Source organism: Asparagus officinalis, unplaced genomic scaffold (genome assembly GCF_001876935.1).
Source record: "Asparagus officinalis unplaced genomic scaffold, Aspof.V1 AsparagusV1_Un826, whole genome shotgun sequence".
Classification (NCBI taxonomy): Eukaryota; Viridiplantae; Streptophyta; class Magnoliopsida; order Asparagales; family Asparagaceae; genus Asparagus; species Asparagus officinalis.
In genome coordinates, this window is record NW_017973085.1 from 21,635 (window position 1) to 41,847 (window position 20,213).

The window sequence follows — 20,213 nt, forward strand, 5'->3', positions numbered from 1 at the left end:
CTGTGCTGAAGGCGGATTCCGAAGTTACCGTCGAAACCTGCACTGTTAGTAAGTCACGAACCATGGTGGAAAATATAGGATATGAAACTGATCCCGAACCATGGTGGAAAATATAGGATATGAAACTGATCCATATACTTTCCACCATTGTAAAATATCTAAAACATTTCCTTGACATTTAAATAAAGAAACAGATAAATATTCATCTATTTCAGAAACCTCCAATGATGACGATCCAAGTCCAGATCCACCAGTTAGCTCAGCTATCATTGCATACCTATCAAAACTTACACTTTTACCTCGGGATGAGCTCGAAGAAACCGAAGCTGTAGACTGTTGTGTAGCTATACCATGTCTAGCTGCATACTCATCATATAAGGTTTGAAAATAATTTCTAATAGCTAAATGATGAGTAGTAGCAGTAAGGGTGGTTCCATCATCTAAGTCTATAATCTGATTACCATACAAGGATTGTAACAAACTTCGAAGACCAATATCCTTCAAGCATGGATCAATAAGAACCCCCAAACCAAAAATATGAGGAATATGCCTAAAATACTTATTAAATTTACTCTCTATTTGAAAAATTATAGGTCCAAAAGTATCATTCATACGATATTTCCAAAAAAATTTTGAATATTTAAAATTTGTAAAGCAGCTAAAGTAATGGTTGGATAATAACAGCCAGATAATAACATTGTAGCATCATAAAAAACTTGTAATATTTTATTTAAATTACATATAATTGTCCATTCATCTTCAGTTATTCCATAATTGCTACCAGAACTAGAACTAGAAGCATAATAATTTATAAAATCAGTTATAATGTCTTTATATTCTATTGCTACACTTAACATTGCATAGGTAGAATTCCACCTATGGTCAACATCTTTTGGAATTAGTCTGGGCTTTACTTTTTTTTTACAAAATTATTTCCATCTTTTAAGTCTTTGTTCAGAAGCATTATGCATATAAGCAACTGTTCTAATATTTTCTATCATGAGTTTAATTTTAGTAAATACACTTTGAGCAATTAAATTTAAAATATGACAGATACACCTAATATGAAAAAGATCACCATGACATGGCAATGATAAAGTTGATCTGATAAAATCAACAGCTAGATTGTTATTACTTGCATTATATAGTGAAAGAGAAAATATTCTTTCTAAAATTTCTAATTTCATAAGTTCTTCAATTATTAAATTTGCAACATTAATACCAGTATGTGACTCTTCTATTGCAATAAAAGAAATAACTCTTTTAAACATTTGCCAATTTTCATCAATCCAGTGTGCTGTGATACATAAATATCCAGTTTGTGCTCTAGATGTCCAAATATCAGAAGTTAAAGAAAATTTACAGTTTAAATTTTTAAAATAAGAAATTATTTTCCCTTGTTCCTCCTGATAATATTTTAAAATATCACGTTGATAGGTTTGACGAGAAATTTTTTAAAATGCGGGATAAAAATCATCTCTAAATATATCTTTAAATTCATCATCTTCTACTAATTTAAAAGGAATATTTTTAATGATAAACCTGATTACGCATTTCCTGGCTCTAGCAGCGTCATAGTTCCAACTACCGGGCCAGAAGAGGAGGATTGAGAAATCATAGATTATCGGATATCACCTTGAGGAGTCTGGCCTTTGTTGTGTTTATCTAAATGGCGTTTGAGGTGGTTGGTGCCGCTATTATGATGAGCTTAAAAAATCTTGTCGCACAACGCACACTTAGCCTTCTGGGTGAGGATCCTATCGTGTTCATCCTTGGTGACGTCGATCTTCTCGTAAAAATTTCACACATCAGATCTTGGCCTTTTAGGAGCTCTTGGTGCAGATTCGTCGTCACCGGATTCAGGATTAACTTCGGTAGGAGTAGACCCAGTAGGAGGACTCATTTCAAGATCGGGAGATAGGTTTTACTCTTCATAATCAGATCCGGAAGCCATTTGATGAAAGGATTAGAAAGTATAAGAGAGTATAAGAGAGTGTATAAGAGAGAGTATAAGAGTATAAGAGAGAAGAGATGAGTTTTTGGTGTGAAGAAAACAAATAAAAACCCCATCTATTTAGAGAGTATAAGAGTATAAGAGAGAAGTAGATGAGTTTTGGTGTGAAGAAAACAAATAAAAACCCCCCCTCTATTTATAGAACCAGCCCCCTGTTTGCGGTGAAAATTGATTGTTTCATTGCGGAATTCATTACAAACTTCAGACGTTTACAACGAATACAAAAATCAGTCTTTTTATAAGACTTTTACACAATGAAAACAAAAAACATCATAATTCTCTTCAAACAAACGCAACGGGTGTTTATCACCCGCTACTTGCGTGGGATCTTGGCCTGTGACGGGGACGCGTTAATCCGTGGACCACCGAACGATCAATATTTGGACAGAGTTTCGTCTATCCGCGAAGGGATCGAGAAACCGTAGCTCTTATCTCGGCGAAGCGAGATAATCACTCTTCTTAAGATTACCATAACGGGATAATCCTAAGGAACGAACCGGGCTGCAGATCTAACTCCTCCTCCTCTCTGAAATCTGTGACTCGATCCGATCTCTCCTCCTCCTCTCTGAAATCCGTGCACCTTCAGTCTTCAATCCGGCAGGGCTTCGCCTAATCTCCAAAATTCCAGATCTCAAAAAAAGGCTCCATGGGCTGTATTTATAGGCTTCAAGGAGATCCGGGCGATTAAAACCGTAAAACAACCAAATCTGACTTTTTTAGGGCTGGAGACACCCTTGGGTGTCTTAACTTGGGCCGAGACACCTTGGGGTGTCTCGTTTGTGCTGAGACACCTCGGGGTGTCTCAACTCAGGCTGAGACGTTCCGTTTTGCATATTCGTCCGTTTTCGCCGTAACTTCTTCATCCGAACTCGGATTTGAGCGATTCAAAGTGCATTGGAAAGCCGACGAGGAGTTCTATAAGCTCCAATGATTAGATTATCTGTGGAATAAATGAGACACGAAGGGTATCTCACCTTTTGTAAGCGATGCGGGGCTCCCGATCAATTCGTATCCTCGTTATTCTGAAACTCTGTTGCTTCACGTAGTTCGTCGATTCACTTCAAGCGTTCATCGACGTTAATCGAGCTTCTGTGACTTGGATAGTGACGTTCCTTACCTCCTCTTAGCATTGAGCTGCGCACGGAGACCTATAGGTAATTTTCGATGCCTACAGATACCCTCTCTAAAGCGTTTCAGTCTCGTTTCTTTTATAGAAGAGGCTGGAATGCTTTGGATGTGATTGGTCCAGCCTTCGGTCGGCGTACAGGACATGTAGTTAACTTCAATTCTTGACTCCTTCGATTTTTAGTCTATTCGATATTTTGACGAATAGCTGAAGTCCTTTCAGCGCTACGTTTATCGTCTGACCGTCGTCGAAGTCTCGAATCTAAAACTGATGAGTTGAGTTTGGCTCGTGTCGTTGAGTTGACTTAGAACTGACTATCTCTGTCACATCGGCTTTTTCATTGCAACGCCTTGATTGGCGTTGACCTAGGGTTACGCGTTGACCTGGCATTGACCTTAGGGTTTAAATCGCCGTGCGTTGACTTTTTCATAGCAACGCGCTGACTGGCGTTGATCTAGGGTCACGCGTTGACCGGCGTTGACCTAGGGTTTTGGATCGATCGCCGTTAACATAGTTTATACTCGTACGTCTGCTGGAGTATACACAGTTTAAGCTCTTAAGATATTGGAGCATGGCGGTCCCAACAGTTGGGGCTGCAGGACCAACTGTTAAAGTTGATTCGTCTGCGTATATGGATCTTATCCTGAAGTTATTGGATGCTGAAGTCACGAGACCAACTAATGAAGCTGATGCGTCAATGACTCGCATTTATAGAATTTTTGGTAAATTCTCAGCAATCAACGGGTTTGATTAGCCTTTACCGACTACCGTTTGAGTCGGGCTAGCATGCAGATTGTTTAGATCCGTTCTGCACATAACGTTGTGCTAAAAGAGTTAATTCTTTTAGTGCTACGACATTGAATACGTAGACTTTGTCTTTCTCACGTGAATAGACTACCCGACAACGTGTGTTAGACGTAGACTTAGGATTTTTGGTAAATCCCCAGCCATAAACGAATTTGATGTGCCTTTACCGACTACCGTTTGAGTCGGGCTAGCAAGCGGATTGTTTAAATCCGTTCCGAATGTGACGTTGTGTTAAAGGAATGAACTCCCTTAGACTTGATGCTACGACTTCGAATACGTAGACTTCGTCATTGTTACAGGAACAGGCTACCCGACAACGCGTGTTAGGCGCTGACTTATCCTTACTTAGGATTCAGGATAAAAGTCCCCAGACTCGGATTCTGGTGTCTTCTTCAATCGGTAAAAGACTAAACCGGCAACGTGTGTTAGGCGTTGGCTTATCCCTAATTAGGCTTCGGGATAAAATTTCCCATGGGTGTGAGGCACGGATTATGGTGTTATTAATAATAACCTGCCACAATATTGAATATGTGGTCTTCTGTCCTTTTTACGGTTAAAGACTAACCGGCAACGCGTGTTAGGCGCTGACTTATCCCTACTTAGGCTTCAGGATAAAATTCCCCAGACTGAAATTCTGGTATCTTCTTCAATCGGTGAAAGACTAAACCGGCAACGTGTGTTAGACGTAAGCTTATCTCTATTTAGGAGTCGAGATAAAGTTCTCCGTGCATAGAATGTACGGATTTGAAGTTGAGAATTGTGTCTTTTCTCAGGGTAAAGACGAACCCAAAATGGAAGAGGAAGAATTTTATATTCTATCTCCCGGCACCGAAGAGGAAGAATTTTATATTCTATCTTCAGTTGGAAAAGAAACTCGAAGTGGGATCTCCACCCCCAGAATCCGGAAAGATGAAACTAGGAGTGGGATCTCCACTCCGAGAATCGGAAAGATTCAAGTAACCCTAACTTTTATAGGATTGGTTGCTTGATCCGAGAAAAAAATTCCTCATTTATTGAGGGAAAATTCCGATTTCGACCCTAACTTTTACAGGTTTGGCTGAAAAAAGGAAAAGATGGAAGTCTTTCATTTATCGAAAGGGATAACTCAATCTTAGTCCTAACTATCTACAGGTTTGACTAAGTGAAGTTGGAGACAATCCTAACTTTTATAGGTTTGATTACTCAATTTTTGAAAGTGGACCTCTCGTTCATGGAAGGAATCGAGAGGGGAATCTGGCTTTGGCCCTAACTTTTATAGGTTTGACCTGAAAGCAAAGGGAGTGGAATACAAGTAGCAGTAGAGATATTGGTTTGTACTAGCTACTCGATGGAGGATTTTGATGTTAAGTGATCAGGACTTAACACGTCAAGCTTTGAAAATTGCCTTGAATTGATGGATAGAAATTTTAGTGGACCCACCGCCAATTAATTTGATCAGTGGGGATTGTGTGGTGGAAGATTGTGAGTCATCAAACACCAATAGGAGTTTTGTGAGGGAAGATTGATCCAACGAAGCGATCGAATCTCGTCTCAGCAAAAGACTGTTCGGAAATCACAGTGAGGGTTTAGTGTTTATCACTTTGTTTGTAATCATCGGGTAATCCCTAAGAAAATTACATATAGTATTTTTCCGGGAACTTTCCGTTACATGAATCATCCACCCCCAGCTTCTTCGCGAAACTGGGTTTATCATTGCATTAGGTTACATGATCGGGTTATCCTTAATTAAGAATATTACATATAAAAATTCTCCAGGAATTTCCCGTCAACGGTAGGAAACATTTTAGACTCATATACCTATTAGAGTATCAGGGAGCAGTTTAACCTTTTATACCGGTCGGAGGATTGAGAAGCAGTTTATACTCGTATACTCTTCGGAGTGGGAAGGAGTAGTTTATACTCTTATACTTATCGAAGTGTTGTCATTCTCATTTGGCTTATCCTAGCGTTATGACGCCGACTTCAACCAATGTTTGGATGCTATTCTTTAAAGTAAAGCAAGTCTTGGTAGGATGAAGGATTCTCATGTGGTACGTGCAGTACTTTGGATCCGCAGTATTGTCAGTTTCCTCCTGATTCGTGATGGGTAGCAGCTTGATCTTGTTGTTTTCAAGAAGGGTCTCGAAGATGGCTGGAACGTCTTCATCCTTGAATGAGTACTCTTTTTGGAGTCTCGGATCCGAAGTCTTCTGCTGTCTTCGGGGTTGTTGTTACGACGTCTGATTAACATCAACAACTGGTGTAGGTTCCTTCCCTTCATCATGGGAAATGAGACTCGGGTTCAGAGGGTTAGCCATCGGTTGGCTTCTTTCGACCTTTCTCCTTCTGAGAAAGCGTTCGGCCTGCTCTCCGCGCACCTTCAACTCTTTTCAGGTATTGAGCAGTTCTACTCCCATAACGTCCAAGATGTTAATGGACAAATTGTTATGACAAGTCTGCAAGACGAATTCTTTCGTGACGGGATCCTTGCAGTTCATTGCCTGATTGCGGAAGCGTTTGATGAAGGTATCCACCGACTCTCCGTCTTTTTGTTTCTCATCAAAGAGTGTCTTGATCGACACTTCGGTGTCATCATCGAAGAAATGAGTGAGGAACATGCTCTCCAGGTCCTCCCAGCTGTTGATGCTTCAGGGCTTGAGACGACGGTACCAATCGAAAGCAGGCCCGCGAAGGGTGCTAACGAATGACCGCACCATCAAGGGCTCGTTGCCAGAAATCGTGCCCAAGTGCAGGCCCGCGAAGGGTGCTAACGAATGACCGCACCATCAAGGGCTCGTTGCCAGAAATCGTGCCCAAGTGGGACTTAAAGTAGATTAGATGCTGAGTGGGCGAGCCCTTCCCGTCGAACGGCGTGAAGTTGATCAGGTTAAACTTCGCCAGATACGGGATCGAATCCCACTCTTTCGGGTAAGGACACGGAATGTCGGTCTTCTTTACCTCTTGAGCAGACATTAAAGCGTTAATTTTGCTCTCGAGGTCCTTCATTTTTTCGTCCTCATCTATATCCTATTTTGGATAATTTTCAAGAGGAATTCTGCGGCCACCCCCAGTGTTATTATCTTTGGCGGAACCACCCCCAACGTTGTTATCTGTAGGGGGTGTATTTGAACCACACCCAGTATTTTTGGGAGGTACATCGGCCATGATGATTTCGTCCACTTCTGGATCGCTGTCAATTGCGGTATTCTGGGTGCGACGGCTGGATTCAACTCTGACTTGATTGGACAGAACCCGAATTTGTTGATCATGCTCTTCCCTCATTCGCATCATGGCCATTTCCATTTCAAACTTGAAGTTCTCTTTTTGTTTGGCCAAGGCATCCTCGACCATTTTAGTGACCTCTTCTGTGCTAATCATCAACACTTCGCGGGATTGACCTAGGCTAGATACCGTTTTGTCAGAAGCGACTGCAGAGTTAGCATCTGATACTTCATCATCCGAGGATAATCCTTGATTCATCCTCTGATAGTCCCTTTGTCTAACGGTTCCTGATCGTAATCGAGTTATACGTTGGGATATGTCCGAAAGATGACGAGGATTGATGTTTCGCGTTGACTCCCCCATATCAACCATATTAACTGCGACTTCTGGAAGTTCATCATCTTGCGCAGTTGGACTTTTTCTACAAAAACACATTGGCTTGATCCTGGGCGTTCTGGGGAAGATCCTTTCAAATACTGAGATCCTTTGTGGAGTGGTCTTGGGGAAGCTACACGCTGATAATACTGCCCTGATAATTTTAGTACACGGACAATGAGAGTCCGTTTCTCGGGTACCTTTCTTTCGAGATTTGTTCATACCCCCAGCCCGATAGTACAACTCATCGGCATGATTGCCGGAGCAACATATCGTGTGCTGGCATGACTCCTCAGCTATAACGTCGTCGTCTGACGAACATGTTTCCTTCTGAGGATTCGTCGTCTTGTCAGTGCTCTCAAGAGTCACACGTTTTGAGCACGCTTTCGTGAGCGTGAGACCTCAACGGGCTCTTGGATAATGACTCGCAGTCCGAGGCGGTCAGTTATAGGAGCTTTCCCATTATAGGAAGGCTTTAATTTGTTGGAAGGGTGAGTGCGACCCCCAACTCGATGAGTTGCTCGGGGTTCATTCATCATGCCCAAGCGTTTTTTGACTGGAGCTTTGCCTTGATCCTCGTGCAAAAGACCCAGGCATTCCACTATCACTTTCCTGCCTCTGGATATGTCTACATTGTCGCGGAGCTTCACCGGAGGTGTGGGATTAAAAGGAGCGAGATCTGAACTTGACGAAAGCTGGGAACCAGCTTTGGATCTGGAATCGACCGAGAGACACGACTGATGTCTTTTATCGGGTAGGGGCGCTGACTTAGCCTTCGACACCCAAACCTGCTTAGATCTTGGTGATTTCTTGATCACCTCTTCCCGCTGCAATTCTCGTGCCTTCCGTACAAGAATCCTCGTCTGCGCTAACAGTGTGCGGCGCTTATGGATGCTCTCCTCAAGAGTTGAACGGGTTCGTTTGACACGAACTCATTCGTTAGTAGGTGGTTGGGAGGAGGTTCCCAAAGCTTGTTGCTGGAACACTTTGCGCCTTCTGAGTTTCAGATCCGCATCATAGCAGATCCTGTCAATAGGCTTCAAAGCCTTGGCAAATTGACGCGCGAGACATTGACGGCGCCTTTGACGAGCCCTCTTCGTCAACACTGGTGCACTTTCAACGGGCAACTCCTTGACTTTCGAGGGGTTGTCACGAACGTTGGATCTGGTTTCTCTGGAAGCCGGAGAGGAATCTTCCACTGCATTCGGGTTCAGATCATCAGCATTGGTTTTTGGATCTAAAGTCATGTTTTTCGCTGCAGTGGTTTTCCTGCGTTTGCAAGAAGAAGATCCGGAGGAGGAGGAAATATATTCCTCGAATTTCTGCTGGTCGAATTCGTATTCGACCTCTTCGAGCACCGGGATCTTGATCGTCGGCTGTGGCACGACAGCTTCAGCAGCGAGGCTGTTGGCTCCCACTGTGGTCGCCAGTTTGTTTGCGGTGAAAATTGATTGTTTCATTGTGGGATTCATTACAAACTTCAGACGTTTACAACGAATATAAAAATCAGTCTTTTTATAAGACTTTTACACAATGAAAACAAAAATAAATCACAATTCTATTCAAACAAACGCAATGGGTGTTTATCGCCCGCTGCTTGAGTAGGATCTTGGCCTGTGACGGGGACGCGTTAGTCCGTGGACCACCGAACGATCAATATTTGGACAGAGTTTCGTCTATCCGCGAAGGGATCGAGAAACCGTAGCTCTTATCTCGGCGAAGCGAGATAATCACTCTTCTTAAGATTACCGCAACGGGATAATCCTAAGGAACGAACCGGGCTGCATCCTCTCTGAAATTCATGCACTTTGGTCTTCAATCCGGCAGGGCTTCGCCGAGGCACGAGAATTCCAGATCTGAAAAAATGAGGCTCTGAGGCTTGTATTTATAGGCACGGGGGAAATTCGGGCTGGAGACACCCTTGGGTGTCTCAACTTAGGCCGAGACACCTTGGGGTGTCTCGTTTGGGCCGAGACACCTCGGGGTGTCTCAACTCAGGCTGAGACGCCGCTTTTTGCATATTCGTCCGTTTTCGTCGTAACTTCTTTGTCCGAACTCGGATTTAAGCGATTCAAAGTGCGTTGGAAAGCTGACGAGGAGTTCTATAAGCTCCAATGATTAGATCATCTGTGGAATAAATGAGTCACGAAGGGTATTTCGCCGTTTGTGAACGACACGAGGTTCCCGATTAGTTCGTGTCTTTGTTATTCTGAAATTCTGTAGTTCGTCGATTCACTTCAAGCGTTCACCGACATCAATCAAGCTTATGTGAATCGGATAGTTACGTTCATCGTCTTTTCTTAGCGCTGAGCTGTTCGTGGAGACCTACAGGAAATTTTCGATGCCTACACCCCTAAGCAAATGACCAAAATAACCTCACAAAATAGCCGTTTTTTACCGTTTTTGGGGGACGAAGAACGGTGAATAGACCGTGTTAATTGGCCGTTTTATGCCCGCCCGATCCATGTTGGCCACAACGGTCACCTTGCTCGTCGGGCGTTGTGGCCGGCCGACGCCGCCGGACCCGGGCTAAGGCCCGGCCCAGAGTTGTTTGGCGCCCGGCGGCCGGCCCCGCGCGCCTGTGCTGCCGGGTGAGGCCGGGCCAGGCCTAGTCGGGTGCCGGCATGAAGGCAGCCCGGCGCCGGGCACGGCGGAAGCCACCAGCGCACGGATTTGGGAGCAGAAGGCCGGGCCGTGGCCCTGGCCAGCGGGCTTTTTGGACAGACCTAAATAAAGATATGTATATAGCCCAACAGTAACAGCTAGGGGTGCCAAACCGTATCCGTATCCGTGTCCGTTAGGATACGGATATGGTAACTCAAATCTATAACCGATAGGATATGGTTACAAATATGGTTTTGTAGTGAAATATCTGCATCTGTATCCGAAAATATCCGAATACATATTGGTTATACTCTTACGATAGTTTCAATTATTAGATTATGGATTTATGGTTAATTTTGATGATCAAGATGTCTAATCTTAGCTTTTTAATCATAATGAACATATTAACGAACTCTTTTTGTATCATATGTCTATATTTTTTTGAATACTATCTAGTTTTCTCATATCCTTTTTGTATCCGCGTGCATATTCGTTTATATATCTGCATCTATATCCGTAACCGTATCCGATTTTGGTGGATATGGATATGAATTTTTCTTACCGTTGTATATCTGTATCCGTATCCGAGATGGGTAAGCGGATATGGATATGATACGTGTCATATCCGAGCCGTATCCGCTCTGTTAACACCCCTAGTAACAGCACATCAATACTGCTAGCAGTGTAATCGTTAGTATCTATCAGTACACTAATTACATTACAACTATATTAGATAATAGGGTTAATTGCAAATAGACTCTATGTAGTATCGCTCAATTGTAAAGAGATCTCATATAATTCTATTTGTTATGAATAGATCGCCCTCTTTGTTCTGCCTATTAGGAATAGACCCATTGAGTGAACTCTTCTAATTTCGACTCTTAAAATAGTTAAAAATATTTGAGGAGGCGGGTAGACCCCTACACTTTTATTGGTGACAATAGACACCTAATTGCTAAAAAAAAATTATGTTTAAAAAAGTTGAAAAAAATTCACTAAAAAGATATATTCGCACTTGGGTTAAGACTATAGGGAATCTATTTGCAGCAAGTAGAACTACAGGGTGTCCATTCGTAACAAATGGAACCACGTGTGTTCTCTTTGCACTTGGGTGATACTATAGCAGTTATAACTAAAAATGATATGCACATCAAGATCGGTAACTTAACAGGCATCTTAATTCTTTTTTCTATATCATTTCCCGTAGAGAGTTCTGTATTTTAAAAAAATAAAAAAAAAATATCTTCAAGCAACCCTTGCAAGAAGGCCGTCAGCGTCGCTATCTTTATCCCCTCACTCCCATAAAAAAAACCGACTAATCCCAAGAAACCATCAAAGTCCTAAAAATCAACGTGCCAAAATGTTCTATTCGACGTCACCCCTGACTCATCAGCAACACACTCGAAAGACTTTGCTTATATAAACCCTTTCCAACCCACAAAAAATTCTCATCTCCCACATTCATTCATAAGCTCAACTCATGGGCTCTTGTTTCTCTTCGGCCTCCTCAAACTCCACACCCACAGTCAAAATCGTCGCCCTCGATGGCTCTCTGAACGAACTCTCCGTGCCCGTGCCCGTGCCCGTGTCATTTGTTCTCCCTTCACCTCAATCCTCTGTTCTCTGTGACTCTGATAGTCTAAACTTTGGTACGAATATTGTAGCTATGAATCCAAAATCTATGCTAGAACTGGATCATTTGTATTTCGTGTTGCCCGCCGAGAAGCTGGGTTACCCATTATCGGGGCAAGATATGGTGGCCGTTAAGGCTAGCACGGCGCTTGCCCGTGCTTCGGAGAAAAGCGGCCGGAGACGGAGGATGAAGATCTTGCCGATTGAGGAAATGGGGGGAGATGGAGACGTTGATGGTGTCGAGAGAATATTTGATGAGTTCAGGGTCAGTAAAGTTGGGAAAGAGGGAGGGAATAGGTCTCTGATGCCTGGGGTTATAAGGAATAGGATGAAGTTGACTACAATTGATGAGTGATGAGTAGAATTTTTTTTTAATTTACTTATTTAACATTTTTTTGTTTTTGTTTATTTTGTCTGTAAGTTTGGATTTTACAGAGAAAATGAGACTGTAAATACTCATAATTTTGTTGGTTATGAAATTGAATTATGGTTTTAATTAGCAGAACTCATTAGGATGACCATTGTGATCAATATTGATTAGTATATGTTACGACATGGTCTCAAACTGGCCATTGATTTGCGCTTTATGCATGTAGACCTACAAAAACTTTTATCGCCATGTGAAAATTGCTGGATTATCGAATTGTTTCTTACTTAGGTCCCGTTTGGTTGCAAAAGAAAAAGCATGAAAGCTTGACAAAAGTCAGGCTTTTGTCAGGCTTTCAGCCTTGTTATTATGCAACCAAACGGGGCCTTAGTGTGTAATGCATGCATCGCGTACATTGAAAATCTACTTATCATTTAATGAAATCACTGTAACGGTTATTACTGCAGTTATAATTTATATCAACTTCATTATAATTACAACAGTGACTGCACTTGAAAGTAGAAGAAGGAAAAGGGAGACAAAATATTAAGGAGTTTACTGATGAGTGGAAAGAGTTTGGATGTACTGTACTTTTTTTTTTTTTGAAGAGAAAAGGATGGAGTTTCAATAGAGGACGTACTGTACCTTTTCTAGTCACCTAGCGTAGAACAAAGAGAGGTTTGTTTTCAGGGTCCTTTTGACCTAAGTTGGTGCGTACCAAGTCTAGATAGTGGGATTATCTTATCTTAATAGCAAAAAGGGCAGCTCAATATTAAAATGAAAAGGGTTTGAGAAACTTGAAGAGAAAGAAAACGAAAAGGAGGGAGAAATACATTCATAAATTTCTAACACCTAGTTCTACATAACTTTGCAAATAAACTATAATTTTATTCCAATCAAAGTTTGAGATTTTCTCAATGATCGTTTTAAATAACGTCCCAAACTAAACACTGATTATCTATCTATTTTCTTGCGATAAAAAAAAAAATCTGCCTATTTTCTTTATTAGTCAATTTTCAGTTTGTTAAAAAGTTAAGACAACGGCTTGGAAGGGTAAACGATGAAATTTGATAATCTTAACCGTAAGCCTGAGTATTAAAGTGACTTTAGTAGGTGGATTTAGCATAAGATGTGATATAACAACAACTTTTCTCAGTCATGGTAAGGAAAAAACATCATATTATTTTAGATTGTGTTAGTTAAGACCTAGTATGACCCGTATATAATATCCCATAACTTTTTCATGCATGTTTTATAACATTCCCACAAAAGTATCTAGTGATTCTGATTTATCATAGGAGTTATGTAATGATGAGTTCCTCCCTTTTATTAACATGCAAATCTCCAAGGACACAATAATCCGTATCCATGTCTCCTTTGGAAAAAGCAAGCATGATGTTCTCAACGGCGCACCTATTTGTTTTTTTCAAAACACACGAAGATTTAATAGGGACAGTTTGTGATTTCATCTACCTCTTTAATGTTGAGAACACACGGCTCACATGTGGGCCGGTCTAAAGGGATCCGGATCCAATAATCTAAAAAATGTCCTTCTTAACCATTACCCTAATAAGGACAATGGTCAGCAATACTCATCTAAAATAATAAGAAAACATCCGGTAAGAACGGTTCATGCCACTAAATGTACACCCAAAAGATGTTAACCTTTGAATATGTACCAATCAAGAAATTCATCAACGATCAAATGACTGATATTCAATTAATGTACATTTAATGCTATGATCTCGGGTGTAACATATACTTTTTCCCTAAAATGATGTCTCTAATGCATCATTAATAGCGTCAAACACGGGTATTTAAGTACTTTCTTGCTTCTCCCGGTTGCAACGTCTGCGCCTACGCCTACAGAGGCCCACAAACAGCATTATTGTTCATCCAGAAACGCAACGAAAAGGGACCATTAACCTTAACAAAGCGTGTAGAAATAGATGTGAACCAATCTTAGCCACCTCAATGATCTCATTCCGTGTGCGGACCGGTCGACGTATTGGCTTCATACCCTCACCGAGTCACAATCACCGGAAATCGTGGAAGAAGTGATAAAATAGCCAAACCAAATTGGAACTTAATCACCGTGTAGAAGTCACCGTATACCGTCACGTCTTTGCCCCCCTTACTCGAATACGGAGTGATCATGGTCCTATTTTAAACAAAACTGGTTTTGTTTTGATGAAACAAAAAAAAGGGAGTAGTCCAAAACAAAATGCATTTGAAGACGAAATTTGACTTTAGAATAACTGCGACCGAATCTTATTAAAGCCCTTTTGACTCACAAACTTTTTCAGCTCAGTATTTATTTATCATCACAATTTATGGGGTTTTGCTTCTCTTCAATCTCCCCAAAAGCAACGTTTACCATCAAAATCATCGCCCTAGATGGTTTGCTCGTGCGTGTTGTTGTGCTCTGATACCACTTGTTCTGCGCAGAAGCCACCGAACGTTGTGCTTCGAGAAACCAAATCAAACGCCGAGAGAGAAAGCAAAACAATTCAAAATAACGGCACAAACACAAACACACCAATTTTACGTGGTTCGGAAAGTTACCTACGTCCACGGGGTAAGAAGGGGATGAGGTTTTTACTAATAGAGAAGAAGAGTACAAACTGAGATTTCAAATCACTCAAACTCACCAATTAATCTCATGGCCGTTAAGGCTAGCACGGCGCTTGCCCGTGCTTCGGAGAAAAGCGGCCGGAGACGGAGGATGAAGATCTTGCCGATTGAGGAAATGGGGGGAGATGGAGACGTTGATGGTGTCGAGAGAATATTTGATGAGTTCAGGGTCAGTAAAGTTGGGAAAGAGGGAGGGAATAGGTCTCTGATGCCTGGGGTTATAAGGAATAGGATGAAGTTGACTACAATTGATGAGTGATGAGTAGAATTTTTTTTTAATTTACTTATTTAACATTTTTTTGTTTTTGTTTATTTTGTCTGTAAGTTTGGATTTTACAGAGAAAATGAGACTGTAAATACTCATAATTTTGTTGGTTATGAAATTGAATTATGGTTTTAATTAGCAGAACTCATTAGGATGACCATTGTGATCAATATTGATTAGTATATGTTACGACATGGTCTCAAACTGGCCATTGATTTGCGCTTTATGCATGTAGACCTACAAAAACTTTTATCGCCATGTGAAAATTGCTGGATTATCGAATTGTTTCTTACTTAGGTCCCGTTTGGTTGCAAAAGAAAAAGCATGAAAGCTTGACAAAAGTCAGGCTTTTGTCAGGCTTTCAGCCTTGTTATTATGCAACCAAACGGGGCCTTAGTGTGTAATGCATGCATCGCGTACATTGAAAATCTACTTATCATTTAATGAAATCACTGTAACGGTTATTACTGCAGTTATAATTTATATCAACTTCATTATAATTACAACAGTGACTGCACTTGAAAGTAGAAGAAGGAAAAGGGAGACAAAATATTAAGGAGTTTACTGATGAGTGGAAAGAGTTTGGATGTACTGTACTTTTTTTTTTTTTGAAGAGAAAAGGATGGAGTTTCAATAGAGGACGTACTGTACCTTTTCTAGTCACCTAGCGTAGAACAAAGAGAGGTTTGTTTTCAGGGTCCTTTTGACCTAAGTTGGTGCGTACCAAGTCTAGATAGTGGGATTATCTTATCTTAATAGCAAAAAGGGCAGCTCAATATTAAAATGAAAAGGGTTTGAGAAACTTGAAGAGAAAGAAAACGAAAAGGAGGGAGAAATACATTCATAAATTTCTAACACCTAGTTCTACATAACTTTGCAAATAAACTATAATTTTATTCCAATCAAAGTTTGAGATTTTCTCAATGATCGTTTTAAATAACGTCCCAAACTAAACACTGATTATCTATCTATTTTCTTGCGATAAAAAAAAAAATCTGCCTATTTTCTTTATTAGTCAATTTTCAGTTTGTTAAAAAGTTAAGACAACGGCTTGGAAGGGTAAACGATGAAATTTGATAATCTTAACCGTAAGCCTGAGTATTAAAGTGACTTTAGTAGGTGGATTTAGCATAAGATGTGATATAACAACAACTTTTCTCAGTCATGGTAAGGAAAAAACATCATATTATTTTAGATTGTGTTAGTTAAGACCTAGTATGACCCGTATATAATATCCCATAACTTTTTCATGCATGTTTTATAACATTCCCACAAAAGTATCTAGTGATTCTGATTTATCATAGGAGTTATGTAATGATGAGTTCCTCCCTTTTATTAACATGCAAATCTCCAAGGACACAATAATCCGTATCCATGTCTCCTTTGGAAAAAGCAAGCATGATGTTCTCAACGGCGCACCTATTTGTTTTTTTCAAAACACACGAAGATTTAATAGGGACAGTTTGTGATTTCATCTACCTCTTTAATGTTGAGAACACACGGCTCACATGTGGGCCGGTCTAAAGGGATCCGGATCCAATAATCTAAAAAATGTCCTTCTTAACCATTACCCTAATAAGGACAATGGTCAGCAATACTCATCTAAAATAATAAGAAAACATCCGGTAAGAACGGTTCATGCCACTAAATGTACACCCAAAAGATGTTAACCTTTGAATATGTACCAATCAAGAAATTCATCAACGATCAAATGACTGATATTCAATTAATGTACATTTAATGCTATGATCTCGGGTGTAACATATACTTTTTCCCTAAAATGATGTCTCTAATGCATCATTAATAGCGTCAAACACGGGTATTTAAGTACTTTCTTGCTTCTCCCGGTTGCAACGTCTGCGCCTACGCCTACAGAGGCCCACAAACAGCATTATTGTTCATCCAGAAACGCAACGAAAAGGGACCATTAACCTTAACAAAGCGTGTAGAAATAGATGTGAACCAATCTTAGCCACCTCAATGATCTCATTCCGTGTGCGGACCGGTCGACGTATTGGCTTCATACCCTCACCGAGTCACAATCACCGGAAATCGTGGAAGAAGTGATAAAATAGCCAAACCAAATTGGAACTTAATCACCGTGTAGAAGTCACCGTATACCGTCACGTCTTTGCCCCCCTTACTCGAATACGGAGTGATCATGGTCCTATTTTAAACAAAACTGGTTTTGTTTTGATGAAACAAAAAAAAGGGAGTAGTCCAAAACAAAATGCATTTGAAGACGAAATTTGACTTTAGAATAACTGCGACCGAATCTTATTAAAGCCCTTTTGACTCACAAACTTTTTCAGCTCAGTATTTATTTATCATCACAATTTATGGGGTTTTGCTTCTCTTCAATCTCCCCAAAAGCAACGTTTACCATCAAAATCATCGCCCTAGATGGTTTGCTCGTGCGTGTTGTTGTGCTCTGATACCACTTGTTCTGCGCAGAAGCCACCGAACGTTGTGCTTCGAGAAACCAAATCAAACGCCGAGAGAGAAAGCAAAACAATTCAAAATAACGGCACAAACACAAACACACCAATTTTACGTGGTTCGGAAAGTTACCTACGTCCACGGGGTAAGAAGGGGATGAGGTTTTTACTAATAGAGAAGAAGAGTACAAACTGAGATTTCAAATCACTCAAACTCACCAATTAATCTCACCAACAAAACTCTTAATCTCTCAAACAAACCCCTAACCGTTGTTGCTATTTATATCAAACAGCAAACCCAAACCAAACAGGAAAACAAAATCAGGCCCAAACCCGAATTGCGGTCGACCACACTTGACGCCATGGTCGACCGCACTTGACGCCGTGGGCGACCGGACAAAACGACAAAACCCAAAATTCAATTACATTGTGTATGGCGGTCGACCGTCGAAATTATCGTGGTTGACCGGCCAAAAATCCAAAATCTATACTAAATCGTGCATGTTGCCGATCGACCGTGCCAAAGCTCGCGGTCGACCGGAGAGCACCCGAAGGTCTATCAGCGATATTTTTCGTGATCTTTTCCAATGTTTTCGCCTTTTCTACACGTGTGTCCTTCGTTTACTGAGAAAATGCGGTGGTAGATACTCATAATTCTTTGAGTGCAAATTTTTATACCTTTAATTAGCAGAATTTGTGTGCTTCAATGAGAATACATTATCAATAATTAGTATTTTATTGTATCACTATCGGTAGCTAATACTAGCTGGACTTTGAATGAACAGAACGAGAAAGTAGCACTTCTCTTTCTCATGAATTGAGGGGGCTACGAGTCATGCGCAATTTTTCTTGATTGCAGCACAATGTGATTTAGAATGCGTTTCAGTGAAAATTTTCACTCAAAGAATTATGAGTATCTACAACCGCATTTTCTCAGTAAACGAAGGACGCACGCACGAGCACGGAGAGTTCCTTGAGAAAGCCATCGAGGGCGATGATTTTGATGGTAGACGTAGCATTTGGGAGATTGAAGAGAAGCAAAACCCCATAAATTGAGATGGTGAATAGATATTGCGATGAATAATTTTGTGAGCAAAAGGGGTTTATATAAGATTCGGTCCAGTTACTCTAAAGTCAAATTTCGCCTTTAAAGACGTTTTTTATTGGACTACTTTCTTGTTGGTTCAAAATAAGTATAAAGCCAAGGCAAAAATGTAGATGTGGGATTAGGATTAGAGTTGAAAAAGATCGAACGGAGACGAAATTGTGACTTGTATTCAGTAGCAATAGCAAGGCTCCATGAAAATGGAATGACAGTTCAGATATAAATGTTATAGTCATAATTTTATGAAATCAGAGTTATAGATATAATTGCAGCATTAATTTATAAAACTATAATTATAATAGTGACTACAATTAATGGGAAAAATGGAAGAGAAAACGGGGTTAAAAAAGTTTGGATGTACTTTTGGGACTAACGAGAAATATTTTTTTTTATTAAGAGCAGATACATTACATATGCGCTTATTTAATCGTCAAAGTAGCTTATAAGCTTACTTTTTCTTATCTACATGTTTGGTAACATTCCATATAAGCTAGCTTTTAAGTCTCATTTGAAAAAGTTGGAGTTATTCTAATTTTTGTAACTCAAGCTTATAAGCTAATATAAATAAGCTATGTTGACCAAGTAATTAAATAACAATTCTACGTGGAGAAGTTTTATAAATTTTATATCATAAAAAACTAAAAGTCATTAAAAACCAGCTTAACTTATAAGCTTAGAAAAATAAGCCCTCCCAAACACCTCACAATGTCTGGATTGAAGGTACCCACTGTCCTTTCATTACGCAATTAATATGAACTCTTCCAATTTGACTCTAATGGATGATTCGATGCTTAAAAGTCATTTATCACTAAAAGGTGACCAATTATTTGGCCTTTTGGTGGCTATTTGCCGATAATAGTAGATGGTTTTTATAAGACCTGTTTCCGCCTCTAATCAATGAATAAATCTAAGAATATTGGTACCCATTGATACATCATTAGTACATTGATGATACAATGAATGAGCATTTGCAAACATAACCATCGTTCTTGTCCGCCCACAAATTAATTAACAAAAGGAAAATGATAGGGGCACACCCCCAACCACACCTCCAACCACACCCTCTCTCTTATTTGCTACAGTGCACCGGGCCCCACATGAGATTTTAAAAATTTAAAATCTCATGTGAGGCCCGGTGCACTGTAGCAATAAGAGAGGGGGTGTGGTTGGAGGTGTGGTTGGGGGTGTACCTCTAGTGCCACCCTTAACAAAAGGAGACTAATCTCTTTATCCATTGACTAAGGACTTGGAGAAATAAATGTGAAGTAAAACCTTAACCGCCTCATTCAGTGTGTCGAACCCAAATCCCGGCTATCTTCAATGCTTCGTAACCCCAAAGTCAAAATCACCTGAAATCTTGGAAGAAATTATATAATTCAGCCGTCACAGTCGCATCTTAATTTATCCCCTCAATTTAATTAAAAATACCAAAACCATTCCCAAGTCAAGAAAAACAACGTGCCAAAATGATATCCTCAACGTCACCCCTGACTCAACACACTCGAATACTTTGCTTATGCTAGTTGGATTGCAGGTGCAATGCACGTGGTAATTTTTTAAATTTATTATTTTATTATTGATTTATTTAATTTAAACCATGTATCAAATATATGGATAGAATTTAAAAATTCAAAAGGATTGAATA

The 20,213-nt window shown here is 40.3% G+C and overlaps 1 protein-coding gene across 1 annotated transcript; it reads left to right on the plus strand.

Moving 5' to 3' along the window:
- Positions 1-11,593: 11,593 nt before the first annotated feature.
- On the plus strand, positions 11,594-12,181 carry LOC109828199. The gene has a single exon (XM_020395229.1). The coding sequence runs from the start codon at positions 11,608-11,610 to the stop codon at positions 12,112-12,114; it is 507 nt and encodes a 168-aa protein (XP_020250818.1). The 5' UTR covers positions 11,594-11,607; the 3' UTR covers positions 12,115-12,181.
- The last annotated feature ends 8,032 nt before the right edge of the window (positions 12,182-20,213 follow it).

Excerpts from the sequence above, each read along its gene's own strand:
- LOC109828199 (XM_020395229.1), top strand. The coding sequence starts at position 11,608 with ATGGGCTCTTGTTTCTCTTCGGCCTCCTCAAACTCCACACCCACAGTC.